Source organism: Tachysurus fulvidraco, chromosome 1 (assembly GCF_022655615.1).
Source record: "Tachysurus fulvidraco isolate hzauxx_2018 chromosome 1, HZAU_PFXX_2.0, whole genome shotgun sequence".
Taxonomy (NCBI): domain Eukaryota; kingdom Metazoa; phylum Chordata; class Actinopteri; order Siluriformes; family Bagridae; genus Tachysurus; species Tachysurus fulvidraco.
The window spans coordinates 5,796,754-5,812,222 of record NC_062518.1 but is presented as its reverse complement, the minus strand read 5'-3'; the positions used below and the strand labels follow the sequence as shown (position 1 = coordinate 5,812,222).

The following is a 15,469-nucleotide window of genomic DNA, read 5'->3' as shown; positions in this document are numbered from 1 at the left end:
TTTGCTTGACTTGAATAAAGTACACAGAATCCTGTCTTTATACGTTAAAACTTTGAAACTTTTGCTTGTTAGTGGTGGCTACAAGAAACGGTTTGTGATTGGTCAACGGTAATGTCAGTCAAATAGACACAATAGAAACAAAAATACTATAAACATCACTGGGGCCTTTTTCATCTCATGTCAGTGAAGAGATTGTACAAGTAATTTTCTTTTGCCTCAATTTAAAGCTGCCATCAGCCCAAGCAAATAAATTTAACCGAACATGATCCAGTAGGAACCTGGTGACTAGGACTGGATCCAAAGTGTTAAAACACTTTTTATGTTTCTGCTGCTACAGTTTAATTATATTGTAATCAGTGATTAAAACCTAAAAATTAAATGGACTGAAATAAACTGATGGGGGGCTCGGTGGCTTAGTGGTTAGCACGTTTGCCTCACACCTCCAGGCCCGGGGTTCAATTCCCGCCTCCGCCTTGTATGTGTGGAGTTTGCATGTTCTCCCCGTGCCTCGGGGGTTTCCTCCGGGTACTCCGGTTTCCTCCCCCGGTCCAAAGACATGCATGGTAGGTTGATTGGCATCTCTGGAAAAATTGTCCGTAGTGTGTGATTGTGTGAGTGAATGAGAGTGTGTGTGTGCCCTGCGATGGGTTGGCACTCCGTCCAGGGTGTATCCTGCCTTGATGCCCGATGACGCCTGAGATAGGCACAGGCTCCCCGTGACCCGAGTAGTTCGGATAAGCGGTAGAAAGTGAGTGAGTGAGTGAAATAAACTGAAAAAAAAAATGTATAGAACAACTAAAAAGACTAAAATTGACAGATTCCCAAAAATTGCAATTGCATGAAATTGCATAGTTTTAGATTTGCTAGTAAAAAAAAAAAAAAAAGTGTGTGTTAAAAACAGGAAGTATAAAAAGTGATTAGAAAAGCAACAAGAAAGAGGAAAATAATGTAAAGGAGTCAAACACTAAAGTTGGCCATCAGCTTGTTTACCTGTTCTGTCTTGCAGGATTTCTATGGTTTGACCATACGTTATGCTCGGTGGCAATGACGTTTGTTTACTGGGAAATTTTTTCTGTTAAAGCATTTTTTTAAGGATTTTAGCACATCGCATTACGCTGTTCGTCATCACTCTTCATACTGATCAGTTGGTGGACTTCTCTGAATTGTTGATGGAACAGTAATGTGATCTTGTCAGTGTAGTCTCATGGGTCAGTGTTTTATATTCCTGCTGTCAAACATCAGAAAATGTTAAACACACATTTGTGCCCCTGCCTGCCAGTTCTCCATCTTTATTCAAGCACAGATATCCAGCGCTCAGCACTGGGGCTTCTGCTGCAGTGAAAATATCAACATTTTGATGCAAGTCTCAAAACTTGTCTTTTGCATCATAGTGCATCTGCATCAAGGCTTGAACGGCACTCACACATCTCCCTTCTCTCTTCTCTCTGTCACTCTATCACACTTAGTCGTTGATGAGAATCTCTTCACTGTGAAGCTCTTTTGTTTTTTTGTTGTTGTTTTTTTTTTTTTTTTAGATAAAGGGAGGTCTCTACTAAAGTTTATTAACTTTGTCTCAGCCAATGAGGAGGCCGCTGTGTCTGAAACGGCGTCCAATAAGGCCGAGCGAGAGGCCGGAGGCGGATGTTGCTTAGCAACTGCAGGTAGAATCTAGGATCATGTCGAAGTCATTGTCTTATCTCGGATCCATGTGAGACCTCACATGTTTATTACAGTGTTTTATGTGTGATATTTATGGTAGGACCATCATTGTGACAAATGTTACACAACGACGCAAAGTTGTCTGATTGACCTAAAGGGCAAAATCACAACAAAAAGCATTGTGTTTCTTAGCCTTTTAGCAAAATGAGCCTTCTTAGCCTTTTTGGTTTGCACATGCAAACGTCTGTCAATAACAAAAGCACTCCATGTGTTAGTCCGATGGCTGTAGCTAGATCGATACAACCAGTCCATGCTGATTTTACTGCAGGAACTCGTTATATCTGTCAAAAATGTCAGGAGCCAATACACATTTGCAAACAGGACTGTCAGCAGGGATTATCTCATGTAAACAAAGACTAATATTGTTCTTAGAAACTGCACATTTCCTCCTATCTCTGTTATGAACACTCAACCATTTCATTAATAGTACGGCTATGTATTTGCTCATAAAAACAACCTGGCGATAAAGGCAAGTGAGGACAAAACGATATGACAAAGAAAGTGGGGATTAAAAAAAAGAGTCTTCAGGATAGTGTTGCTGCATTTCAACTCGCACTGTTCCCATAACAGGTGAGTGGCGGAAGAAGACGCACTCATCCTCCTACACGCCGACGTAAACAGATGCGTGCGCTCCTCCCACGATGCGACACAGCGTCGTCGTCGTCGCCCCACCTCCCCCAACCCCAACTAGCCGCTTCACAGATGCCATCCTTTTGTCCCCAGGTAATTACAGCAGCGTCTGTGAGCCTACAGCACAATCCGGCCTTGAGCACTTTTCATCCCACCGGCACGCCAAACATATTTAACACACTAACGTTACGCCTGTTATTCCGCCTGCCGACATAAGACAGGATAACTCTGGATTCAGGATGTGTGTCAGAGGTCATATTCTTATCAAGTTACATGCCCTGTACTGTATGACATCAGTCTCTAAATAATTAGAACATGTTGACTTGAGTGTGGTTTCATGTTCTTATGTTCATGTTTCATGAGTATTTGCTCATAACTATCAAGAAAAAAAAGAAAAATCCTAAAGCAATTTTTTATCCGACATTATAATAAGCCTAAAAATAAATTTGCCACCTTTTGCTCTGCTCTCATTTGATAATTATAATCCTTTTTTTTTTCACTGTGTATACAAAACTTTCATAAGAGTGATTTCAGAATGCATCCTAAATAAAAAAAAAAAAAAAAAAAAAAAAAAAAAAAACAATTAAATACATTAAAATATATTTATTGGTATACATTACTAAACTTAGAGGACAAAATATTGAATTTCGGTTTTGTTTTAATAGAATTTTTATATTTATTATATAAAAATAAGTTATAAGTTATATATAACATGTAATTTTATTTATATAATAGGTCTAATATAAATATATAAATATAACTAATTGAATAATATATATTGTTAGGGAGGCACGGTGGCTTAGTGGTTAGCACGTTCGCCTCACACCTCAAGGGTTGGGGGTTCGATTCCCGCCTCCGCCTCGTGTATGTGGAGTTTGCATGTTCTCCCCGTGCCTCGGGGGTTTCCTCCGGTTACTCCGGTTTCCTCCCCTGGTCCAAAGACATGCATGGTAGGTAGATTGGCATCTCTGGAAAATGTGTGAGTGAGAATATATAATATAAAAAAAGCTAATTTTCACAAGGGATTAAAATGTTTTGTTTAAATTTGAAGTTGTTATCTTCAACCTCTTAACTGAACTGTAAGGTTATCCCAACTGAGAGAAAAACACACATCTCACAGTAAAAGCCAGAACCGATTCTAGAAAATAATTCATTTGACTTATTTAATTTAATTTACACTGATTGAAAATGTCTGATAAGTGAATTTTGTTTAATTCCGTGTTGGAACAAAACATCTGTGTACTGGTACAAATGGTTAAAGTCAAAGTTATTCTATAAAAAAGTTATTGCTTTTTCATCTGTCTACTTTGGTACATTGGATTTAATTAAATCATGACTATGAACTCAGTGTGCAGATTTTTCAGCTTTGCTTACATAATTAATTACCTAAACAGTAATTATTTCTGAATTGGTGAACAGTGTCAGAATTGCAGCATTTTTTATAAGGTTTGTCTTTCTTATTATTATTATTATTTTTATTATTTTTACTTCCTTATTATTTCTTCATTTTTATTATTATTATTATTATTATTATTATTATTATTATTATTATTATTATTATTATTATTATTATGGGGAAGTGGTGGTATAAGCAGTTAAGACTTTGGGTTGAGGAACAGGGTTCAGGCCCCAGCACTGCCAAGTCACTGTTGGGCCCTTGAGCAAGGCCCTTAACTCGCTCAGTTCCAGGGGTGCTGTATAATGGCTGACCTTGCACCTGGCATTCTTCCAAAGTTGGGATACGTGAAGAAAAGAATTTCACTGTGCTGATGTATCTATGACGAAATAAAGGCTTCTATTCAAGTCAGCAGTTGAAAGATCTAGAGCTTGTGGAATCTGTTGCTGTTAGCAATCAATAAGGAGCCCAAAGAGCTGTCACAGCTAGCTAGCCATAATTAGTCTGAAAAAGCAAAACACACCCGTCAGACTGATAGCAAACACATTCACTGTGGCCAAATCAACTTGATATTTGATACCAAAATTGATATTTGTTACCAAATAAAAAAAGAAAAGCACTGATGTGCTCAGGAACACCAAATAAGCCTGGAAGACGACCGGAAAGCAGCTGTAGTAGATGACAGAAGAATTCATTTCCTACTGAAGAAAAACTCCTCAAGAACAGTTTGAACACTCTCCAGGAGGTAGGCGTATCTGTGACAAAGTCAACACACCAGAGACGCCTTCGTTAAAGTAAATACACGGGGTTTTACCTCACGATCGGTAACCAAATGTAAGTCTTAATGAAGACTGGATTAGAGTTTGTCATAAATATAATGTGAAAAATATAATGCTACTACAGTTCGGTCCTAGAACGATATCCCAAGGACAGATGAGACAAATGTCAACTTGTACCAGAATGATGGTTAAAGAAGAGTGTGGAGAAGGAAAGGAACTGCTCCTGAGCTGAAGTAGACCACCTCATCTTCTGGCGTGGGCATGTGTGACTGCCAGTGGATCAGCTTCTCTTGTATTCATTGATGATGTGACTGCTGACAAAAGCAGCAGGATGAATTCTGAAGTGTTCAGGGTTATATTATTGCTCGGATACAGCCCAATACTTCAAAACCTATTGGATGCAGCTTCACACCGCAGATGGAATATGACCTGAAGCATACTTCAAATCTTTTTATACACTTTTTTATGCTTCAAAAAAGCTCTGTCGTTTCTACACTATTCACATAATAAGGATTGGAAATACTCTCAAAGTTGCATTATTGCAATTACAATATTTTCAAATAATATGCATGATTTAAATAAATGCCAAGTAAAAATCCTACAGTATGTATCTACAACACGACAGCTTTTTTGTTGCTGTTGCTTGTTTTAACTCTGATTCATTAAATATAATCTTTAAAATGCATTAATGTGTTTCATGTTTTATTCCTGATACATGTCTTTCTTTGACGTTCACTAAACCCTGTTACCTGAACACGTTCTCCACTATAGAAGAGTTAAAATATTCCACAAACACCATCACAGAAATCTCTCAAAGATTAATATTTTTAATAATTAACTTTATTTGGTGTATTTGTTCATTCTATTTCATTTCTTAAAATTCTATTTATCCTGTTACTCATTTAAGATGAAATTCAGCCTGTGAGAAAACTTTATAAAAATTCGAAGATATTGCCTGAGATGGCTAGACGCCTGTTTTTTTTAGACGATCAGAAGGATATTAAGATGTTTGATGAGAAATCAGACAGTTTTTTTTGTTTGTTTGTTTAAATCTGGCATCTCTAAGCAATTCTTAAGAAAGTAAAATTTGTTTATATGAGCAAAGCGTGTGCATCAGTTAGAAGTGTTAAGCAATTTCGCAAATAACGGGGAGGGGAGGCAACAAAACAGAAAACAGTAATGAAGAGAATCTGATTTTTATTAGTTAAATGCATGACAGGTTAAAGATAACATGCAAAGGGTGATTTGATTTGCACTACCATGTGAAACTACACCAGAAATAGATGTTGACTCATATCTGCCCTTGGTGACTCTTGCATAAAACATCCTGATGAGCTGCGAGTCCTTTGAAGATCAGTGAGAACGGTTTCTTTAAGTCAAACCCTGGATGAAAGCCTTGAGGATAAAAAAGCTCTAATAAAACAGTGATAAAACATGGTGTAAAATGCGTCACATTCATCCACTTTTTATATTTTGAAGGATGAAAAAAAATATATCACATTTTTCTTTCAATGCTTTTGAATTCATTCATTAATTGAACATTAATCATTCAGTGCACCGTTATCAAAATTAGATGACAACACTGCGGTTTAAAGAGTCACATATTAAACATTAATTATTAGTTACGAGGCGTGTATGTATATAATGACTGCAACATTTTTGAACAACTCTATTTAATGTTCTCATTTTCTTAATGGGTTCTCCTTAATAATTACTAGTTTCTGGAAATGTGAAGGATAATTAATGATTAGCAAAGTGACTGTAACTCTAATTGTGCTTCCAACATGCCGTCTCTACACAGGAAGTAGGAAGAAATAAAATGCCATGATAAATATCATTGTACTTATTTGTATCTGTTCAGTACTAAGCTCTATTTTACATGGCAAACTCCTGAATACTAACTACTTGCTGTTTGTCAGATTAAAAGATTGTAAATACCAAGGCAATAGAACTACAAATGGTAGGTTTGATGGTATTTGAAAAATGTTAGCAGAATATGAAGTCCATGGACATTCGCAAGGGTTTGAATTCACTCATTAAGAGTCTTATATTGAATTATGTCGTATATTTCCAGAAACAGTACTAAATTAATTAAAAGCAAATAATACCTACAGAAAAATACTAAAGCGCTATTAAGCAGTTTTTAAATAGTCTTTATGCAAACTATTTTTCCATGAATTACAATATATTTAACCACGGATCTGTTCAGTCGTCTGTTCTGACTAGTTAAAGGGTGTCAGTTAATTTCCAAAAAACACATATGACAATATTTTCCGTTTTAATGTTTATATCGATGTATTTTTACTGGTTATGGTTTCTAAAGAATTTCTAAAACTCAAGACCTGTTTCGAAACTTTCCTATGGATTTAACCTTGTAGACTCGTGGACCTCTTTGGCATTGGTCTCACTAAATATGATCTTGGTCTCGGCTGAGAATTTGTAAAAATAAGGTTCATGTTATCGCTTCTTATAACATGTTTTTAGAAAACAACCACGACTTTGGTTGTTTAACAGCTGTAAGATCTGTAAGATTAACAGCTGTTTTTTGCCCTTTCTTTCGAGCAGTGGTGGCTCAGACTGTGGCTCTGGCTTGTTGTCAGCGGTTCAAGGTCAGGGGTTCAAGCCCCAGCACCATCAAGGTACCACTGCTGTGCTCTTGAGAAAAGCCCTTAACCTTCTCTGCTGCAGGGGTGCTGTATCATGCTTGACCCTGTGCTCTGACCCCAACTTCCTAAGCTGTGATATGTAGAGAAAAGTATTTACCCTGTAATATATACACTAGCAAGGAAGCTTGGAAATAGCTTGACTCCATTGTATATTACGTTATTGCGTGACAAATCAATTGATTTTCCCCATTATTCTGTGCTAAAATATGCTAAAAAATAAACTGTTGTTTATTAATTTTGTCTTTTCATCCATGTATAACCATTTAACTGAAAATATAATAAAAATGCCTGTGTTTAAGTGTTTCCAGACTTTTTCTTGACAGTTTATGTGGCAAAAAATAACTTGTGCTGTATGAGCTGGGGGGGGGGGGGGGGGGCACGGTGGCTTAGTGGTTAGCACGTTTGTCTCACCTCCAGGGTTGGGGGTTCGATTCCCGCCTCCGCCTTGTGTGTGTGGAGTTTGCATGTTCTCCCCGTGCCTCGGGGGTTTCCTCTGAGTACTCCGGTTTCCTCCCCCGGTCCAAAGACATGCATGGTAGGTCGATTGGCATCTCTGGAAAATTGTCCGTAGTGTGTGTGTGAGAGTGTGAGTGAATGAGAGTGTGTGTGCCCTGCGATGGGTTGGCACTCCGTCCAGGGTGTATCCTGCCTTGATGCCCTCTTCAGGGTGATAACAGTAACTCTACTATGTGTTAGTCCACATCAAATCACTCCATTGTTGATAGTTTTCCTATAACTGCATACGCTTCAAATGTTTTATTCCATAATAATGATCCATGTATGTGATCTTCTAAACTGAAATTTTAACATTTAGAATGTTTTATATACAAATTTGAATGAAAACAGGTATTTTAATACGTATGCAATTAGAAGGAACTGCAAAACTATTTCTTTGATTGTTTCCTTAATAAAGAATATGTTGATATTTCTAGAAACTTCACCTGATATAAAACATTTCCCTTCCTTTACTGTGTCATGACTTCCCATTTCTTACACTGCACCTGCATTGATTATCCTGATCAACCAAAATGACTATCAGAACCATCACTGGGTTCTAACCACAATGAACCATGCTGATTCACTTCAGCTCCAATGAAAACTATTAGGATGAAAGAGAACCAATGACATTTCAGAGGTGAGAAATGGTTTGACTTTTTCCGAGAACACGGAAGGTCACAAAAGGTCACAGCAGGTCAGGACTTGGATGGAGCCTGCGCAGGAAGAACAGCAGTCGTGACGTATTAGAATCAGAACCAAAATCTGTGACGCAGATTTCAAGACTTCTTTACTGTTGTTTTCTGCTGGTTGGCTCTCTTAATTAAATGCAATATACATCTTTATTTCTTGTCTTAATTTTTGGCAATCGCTACAGCCGATTTTAAATGCATCACAGCTTTATATGTACCTGTATAGCATTTTAATTGACTGATGTAACATATGGATATTTGAGAGCAACTCTACGAGCAATTTTGGGAGAGTCTGCGTCTGCCCTATGCTGAGTTTATTGCCATCCTCTCTGAGTGGAAAATATTCAAATGGATGGTATGGAAATCTCTGGATGAGCTCCGATTTGAAATGTAAAGCAGGGTCTCCAGGAGATGAGCTGGCGCTCTGCTGCACCCTCTCCACAACTCAGCCAGATATCTGAATTCTGTGTGCAGGGAGAAATCCACGGATCTGGAGCAGGTGTGGAAATTGTACCCGATCAAATGGGACCTCCGGTCCGGCACCCAGCTCTTCGCAACTTGAAGGTAAGTCAAAAAGCGATTAAACCTGTTAATGTTTGTTACTTTCCAAGGAGTTTTCTTTTATTGCTACACAAATCCAAGCAATAAAGTAGGAAGTTTCATCCTTGGTCCATCCGGTCCTGAAGACGTAATATGTCTGTAGATGTGCAAACTAGCTATGGATCGATTTCTTATTTTTCTGAATACAGCATGTTTTTTGCGACTGTACATTTACTTATGTTTTTACCAAGAGAAAGCTTTTGAGAACAGGGTACTGAGAGAAAACAAAACAGCTGCCATTCAAATTTATTCAAACCAACCTGATGAAATGCCACAGCAACCTCAATGGGGAGGTGAATGACAACAGGCAATGGCCCTTAGCTTGGAACTTTTGAACGACGGAAATAATGTGTCGCAATTACAGTAGGTTACATGGTGAATGAGTCCTCTGGGAGATTTCCCATAGAATGAATGTTGCACTCAAAGTCACAGGAGCTTGGCTTTGACCTCTGCGACGCGGTAGGAAGGAATTCAAGAAATTATCCTCCTGTAATTGGGCACATCAGTATCTAGACGTCAAAAAATAAGGCTGTTCTTAGGGGTGTTACATATAGGGATAGTGGTTGTAAATTTTATTTGGATGAAACTACTAGCTACTATTAGACTCAGCTTGAATTGAAACAAACGTTTTTTAAAGTTACCCCAGTAGCTAGTTTTCACGATTGCATAACAGCTATCAACTGGGAAGCGTGAACGCTAACACATGGTTTCTCCTAGACATGTGAAGATGGCTAGTCTTGCTTTGATTGTCCAGTCTGAAAAGATGACCTTTTATGGAAAAACTAAAGAGAGACTCTATTTGCATGTTCCAAAGCCTGGTGTCGTACAGTACTGTATGTCCTAAACTTGCTCTTATTACAAAATAGCGCAGTAGTCAAAATATTCCTGTATTTCAAATATTTTGTTTCAAACAAACAGTTTCTACATACTACATTTCATCGATGAAGCTGCAAAATTAAAACCAGATGCAAAAATTTCAGCACAGGAAGATGATCCCATATAAATTAAGTCATAACAAACCAATGGTACAACCAATAGCCCGGCCCCAACCCAAACTTTTCTTATCAAACGAGTTGTGTAAATGTTTACGAATTTGCAATCATGCCCCATGTTGGCCACCAAGAAGGTGTCTCAGAAGCTGGCTTTACAGTTTTGTCCACGTGTATGTTTCATTTACTATGTACTTAGCAGACATTTTCTGAAACACTCTTATTGGTGATTTACATGATGTGTCAATGGACAACACCTATCATGCTCATGTATAAAAAGTATAATGTCGTCTGTTAGTTCACCACAGATTAACTTTTGGTGAAACATGTTGTGATGTAGCCTTGTGTAAGCCAGTAGTAGATGACAAGGGGCAGGGCTTGAGTCATTTACATGGATGTTGGACCAGACAGACGAAAAACCAGTCGTAGCTGTGAGCTCACGTTGCAGAGTTATAGTCAGTCTATGCAACAAATATTATAGATTTCACCTAGAATGAATAGACAAATAAAATCATAAAAAATCAATGAGTGATGGATAAAAAAAAAAAGTATCGTTAGTGTTAGTGTAGCCTAAAGATTTCCCAACAGAAACAAACCAAAGATTTCATTGTATCCAGGGTGATGAATACAAGTATGTTTTAAAAATTCTGTATTTATTAATCACATTATTTAAAATAAATTAAACAAGTTACTGAAGTAGGATTGTAGGTTAAGAACAAATATAAGATACAAAAAGACATCCAGTAGCAGAAAAAAAATAAATAAAATCTTCCTTTCACTATAAAAGTGATTTTATTGTGGTACAATGTTTCAGCAGAGCTTCTACTGCAAGGAGAAAAGTGACGGAGTGACAAAAGTGTTTCATCACGATGTTCATCTTTAATCTATATTCTCTTTCTTTCACTTCCCAGCCAGCTATACTTTCCCCTGTTACATGGCACCGTTGTGGCCCTGAGAATTATTTCAACAGGCATATGGTTTCAAACACATGGGTCTTGAGTCGGATGAGTCAGGCAGATTCATTTCTGCTCCGTTTCATCGTCATGGCATCCAGACAAAACCATGGCTACAGTTTGATTCTAGCACAGAGGATGTTCTGAAGTTTGACAGAGAAATGAGGAACGGTTGTTTGCGGCATACAGTGTCGCTTTTCTCTTGGCCTAGTACTTATCGAGTGTTGTTCACCTTCCTCATTTTTTCACCAGCCTCTCGACATGCTGTTTGTGAGTGAGTCACAAAGACATGGCCTCGATTAGATAACTCCAGGAGTTAGGAATCAAAGGCACATGTCCGTCACCACACGCCGACATTTGTGTAAGGGATGACGTTAAACAACATCTGCAAGGTCTGAAAAAGCAGGGAGAAATAGAGAGAGAAATGAAAGCAGAATAGAGAGATAAAAATACACTCCTTTTGGTCTGTTCATTTAATTATTTCTCTTTCGTTCCTTTTCTCACACTTCGCTCCTATTTAACTTTAGCAATTAAATAATAAAAACAATATCAATTCCATATCAGCAAGTTAGTCAGACACCTACCTTAATTTGCAGGGAGAGACAAATAAACCTGGTGATGAGTCATAGTGTTACGTTAAGAATAGAATTTTCTTCATACTAATTTTTCATTCAAAGACACTGAAATCATGCACAGCTTCTAAACCCAGGTCTCATAGTCCATCCTGCTAAACACTTTAAAAATCCCATTCCCCGAAATCAAGCATCTCTTTGAAGCATTACATTGAAAATCCAGTCGAATCTTGCGTCAGGGAGCCTAGAGACAAAGCTGTCAGGATACTCAATACATACTTTATCATGCATTAAGTATACATGAATATATATCACACAATTCTTTAAACTCTTGTTTGGTATTTGATCTCAACTTAAGATGAATTTTCACAAATTTCTCAAAATTGGACAAAATGTAAAGAAATGTAATGTACACCATATGTTAATTAAAAACAAGATCACGTTTCTGAAAGGAATCTGGATGTCTTCAGCCATTGTCTAACATTGTCTTACACTTACATTGGTCATTAAAATATAAATGATATTTTTTATTAATTATAAATAAGTTTAGCTTTTTTTCCAATTAGCTTCAGTTTCCTGAAAGCATCGGGTTAAATGAGAGCGAGAGCCTTGAGTTTTGATCGGCGTAACAATTTGCAATGCACAGACCATGTTTGTAGTACGATGGTGTTTATGTTGTTGTTTTTTTTTAATAAAAAAAAAGTGAACAATATAAAAAATTAAAGCCTTCTTGTTTTAAAACAAATACGATCTGTAAGAAGATGTTCAAATTCTAACCCATACCCATGCATAAAAAAGTTCTCAAATTTTCATATCATTTTTGCAAAATGAATATAACATATTGAATTTTAATGTAGGCAAAAAAAAATACGTGTTGGATAAAACATTGATGATGTTAATTTGTATGTGTGTGTGTGCGTGTGTGTGTGTGTGTGTGTGTGTGTGTGTGTGTGTGTGTGTGTGTGTGTGTGTGTGTGTGTGTGTGTGTGTGTGTGTGTGTGTGTGTCATTGTATTGTCAGCAATATGGATAGCAGACGATCCGATCTACAGTCTACGGTCTTCTAGACCCTGTTGAGTGTCTCCATTTTATCAGATTCACTTTGTTTAAATGTAGAATAAAAGAAATGCAGTGTGTGTATGTGTGTGTGTGTGTGTGTGTGTGTGTGTGTGTGTGTGTGTGTGTGTGTGTGTGTGTGTGTGTGTGTGTGTGTGTGTGTGTGTGTGTGTGTGTGTGTGTGAGAGAGACAGAGACAGAGCTGAAACTGGACCCTATAGCCGTAAGCCTGAGAGTTGCTGAAAGGATTTTGATGCAGTAATATTATCTCTCTGTCCCAGCTCAGGCCACACAAAGGTGCGCAGCCAAGCGCCAGACCAAGGCATGTCATCTAAATGGCGAAGCCTTCTTTTGCAGTGTATTACATCCAGCTGCTTTGTGCCGCTTGAATTTGGCTGGGAAACAGCACAAAGGAGGCAGTTTGTTCGCCCCCGACAAGCTTGCTTTTATTTGCGTCGGCTCTTTGATGTATATAGAGAGAAGCATTTAGGTCCGGGATATCCCTCGCCCAGCGCCAGGGAAGAAATCCCACTCCTGGAGTATGATCCTTAACAATCCCCAGCCTTTCAGCACTCAAAGCTTTTATTCACTTTAAGAACCTCACTTTCCACCATTGTGTCCACTATCTGTTATTTGAAGATAAAGAGGAATACTAGGTGTGCTCTCCTTTGTCACTGAGTACAATCGTACAGCTAAGGTCTATACAGAATATTCTGGATTTAGGTTCGTTGACAGATAAACAGCTACGCTTATCTTGTAAAATATATCAATAAAGCATCACATGTACTCGTATTTCTAAACGAAAAACAGCAAACCTCATTTTTCATATTTTCCCACAGTTGCTTCTGTTCACCCCAAAAATCATCTTCATCATTAGCAGTATCGCTTTCTTTCGTTTGTTTGATTTTGTTCAACCTTTTTTGTTTTTATTGCGCAGTAGTCAAAGCTGTAATCATTGTGTGGACTGCTGAAGATTAGGTGTACACAAAGAGGCAAATGAACTGGTCCTCACTGCTATAGGTTTGCAGTGTCTGAAGCTTGACCAGTGAAAAGTATGCAAATGGAGCTAGTAAAATATACACACAGACACACACTCGCACTGCGTGCATCTTGTAGGCAAGGACTGTGATGACTATGAAATGGCCATTCAATTAAGACAGAAACACAGTTAGTTGGGCATTTCAGGGGGCAGATTCACAGTAGGAACCTTCTCAAGAATTTAGAAACTTTAGACACATTTGATTGATTTTTAGTTTCTGCCCCAGTTTTTGGGCCCTTATTAGATTCAGTAGATCAAACTTTCCCTAACTTGTCAAATGCAAGTCTCACTGAATTAATATCCCCCTTAACTGCCCTTTTAAACGTCTCTGTTTAGCTAAGCCATTCCTGAAGGTTCTTTTAAATTTGAGACAGTGTGGCATGATGTATAATAATACGTTTAATGTAATAATAGGTTTGATTTATAGAGCAGCAAGATTATTTTAAAATTCAAAATATTAGAGTTCAATAACGCAGAAAAAGCAACATCAAAAAAGTCTTATGGCACCAAAAGGACATGATCTGAACAAACTTTCTGTAACCTGATGAGCACACTGAGCTAATAATTCACGAAGCAACGGGAGACGTGATCAGGGGCAGCACTTAATGTAACAAACCTGAAAAAATATCACTGTGGTGCTTGGCCCCCTAAAAACATGACCTCGGTATTTTAACACAGCGGGTTTGCTGTGTTAAAATTCACACATATGCCTCACATGCAGAAAACCAAGACCAAGATATTCTGACACATTTTCAGTCAGAACACAGATAAAAATATATCTGCCGGCAACCAAAAACAAAAATATGTACACAGATATGTGAAGTTACTTTGTGTATAAGGATCCGATTGTAAAAACTACATAAAAGTTCATTAAAACTTTCCTGACAAAGCAGTTTATAGAACTACTACTCAGGCCAGAACGACTAAATCAAAATATCCAATAAAATAAATATTAGCTAAATAAGTCACCAAGCTCTCATTCATTAACACACCTGAACACTACTGTGCAATTCTGTCATTTATAGACATGTGGGACCCGTAATGCTAGAACTGGAAAATATTTGCTCAACAAGTAGCACTAATAATATGTGGTATGTATTGGTGCTTGGACCCCCAAATAACACAGCCTCTGTGTTTAGCATATTGCTGCATCGCTGTATTTTTTTACACGTGCTGAAAGGAATGTAGTCGTCGCACATCTTTCATCACTTCTCTTAAGTTTACATAAAGGTCACGGTCAGTGCAAGGCAGAGGAAATGCAAAACAGTGACTTGTTCTGGAACTGTGTGGTTCATGTTTGGGACACTTCCTGAAGCTTTTACTGGAGTCAGAAAACACTGATGGTAGTCAAGCTGTAGAAATTGTTTTAATAAGAAGATTTTTTCACTACTGTAAATTCTTTGGTGTTCTGTTGTATTTGTGTTTGCTAAGACCACTTTAATTTTAGCGGCATGTCCTGCCATTATTGTACATTTACGGCATTTGGCAGACACCCTTATACAGGGCAGCTAACATTTTTTGTTCATTTTATACATCTGAGCAATTAAGGGTTAAGGGCCTTGTTCAGGAGCCCAGCGAGGGCAGATTGGTGGACCTGGGATTTGAAGTCACAACCTTCCAATCAATAGTCCAACATCTTACCCACTTGTTCTGAGCATACTACAAGAGTAGACCCTAGTTCTGCACTCCGAACCCCTCACTATTTAGGGCAAAATTTCAAGCCGTTATTTCCAGCACGACCCTAATTACTGTTGCTGAAGTGTTTCACTCACATTGCCAAGCACCACAGCAGCCAGCTCATGTCACGTTGATGTGTAAAACATATTGTGTCACTGTGCTGCTAGCCAAACGATGATGCTCCTTGGTAGAGCAGTGACAGGAGCA

The 15,469-nt window shown here is 37.9% G+C and overlaps 1 protein-coding gene across 1 annotated transcript in view; it reads left to right on the top strand.

Annotated features, from left to right (window-relative positions):
- Positions 1-8,837: 8,837 nt before the first annotated feature.
- bdnf (brain-derived neurotrophic factor) overlaps positions 8,838-15,469 on the top strand; it is a 34,840-nt gene continuing 28,208 nt past the window's right edge. Inside the window, exon 1 of the mRNA XM_027137187.2 lies at positions 8,838-8,941. Within this exon, the coding sequence (XP_026992988.1) occupies positions 8,900-8,941 (42 nt within the window). The 5' untranslated portion in view covers positions 8,838-8,899. The remainder of the gene's footprint in view (positions 8,942-15,469) is intronic.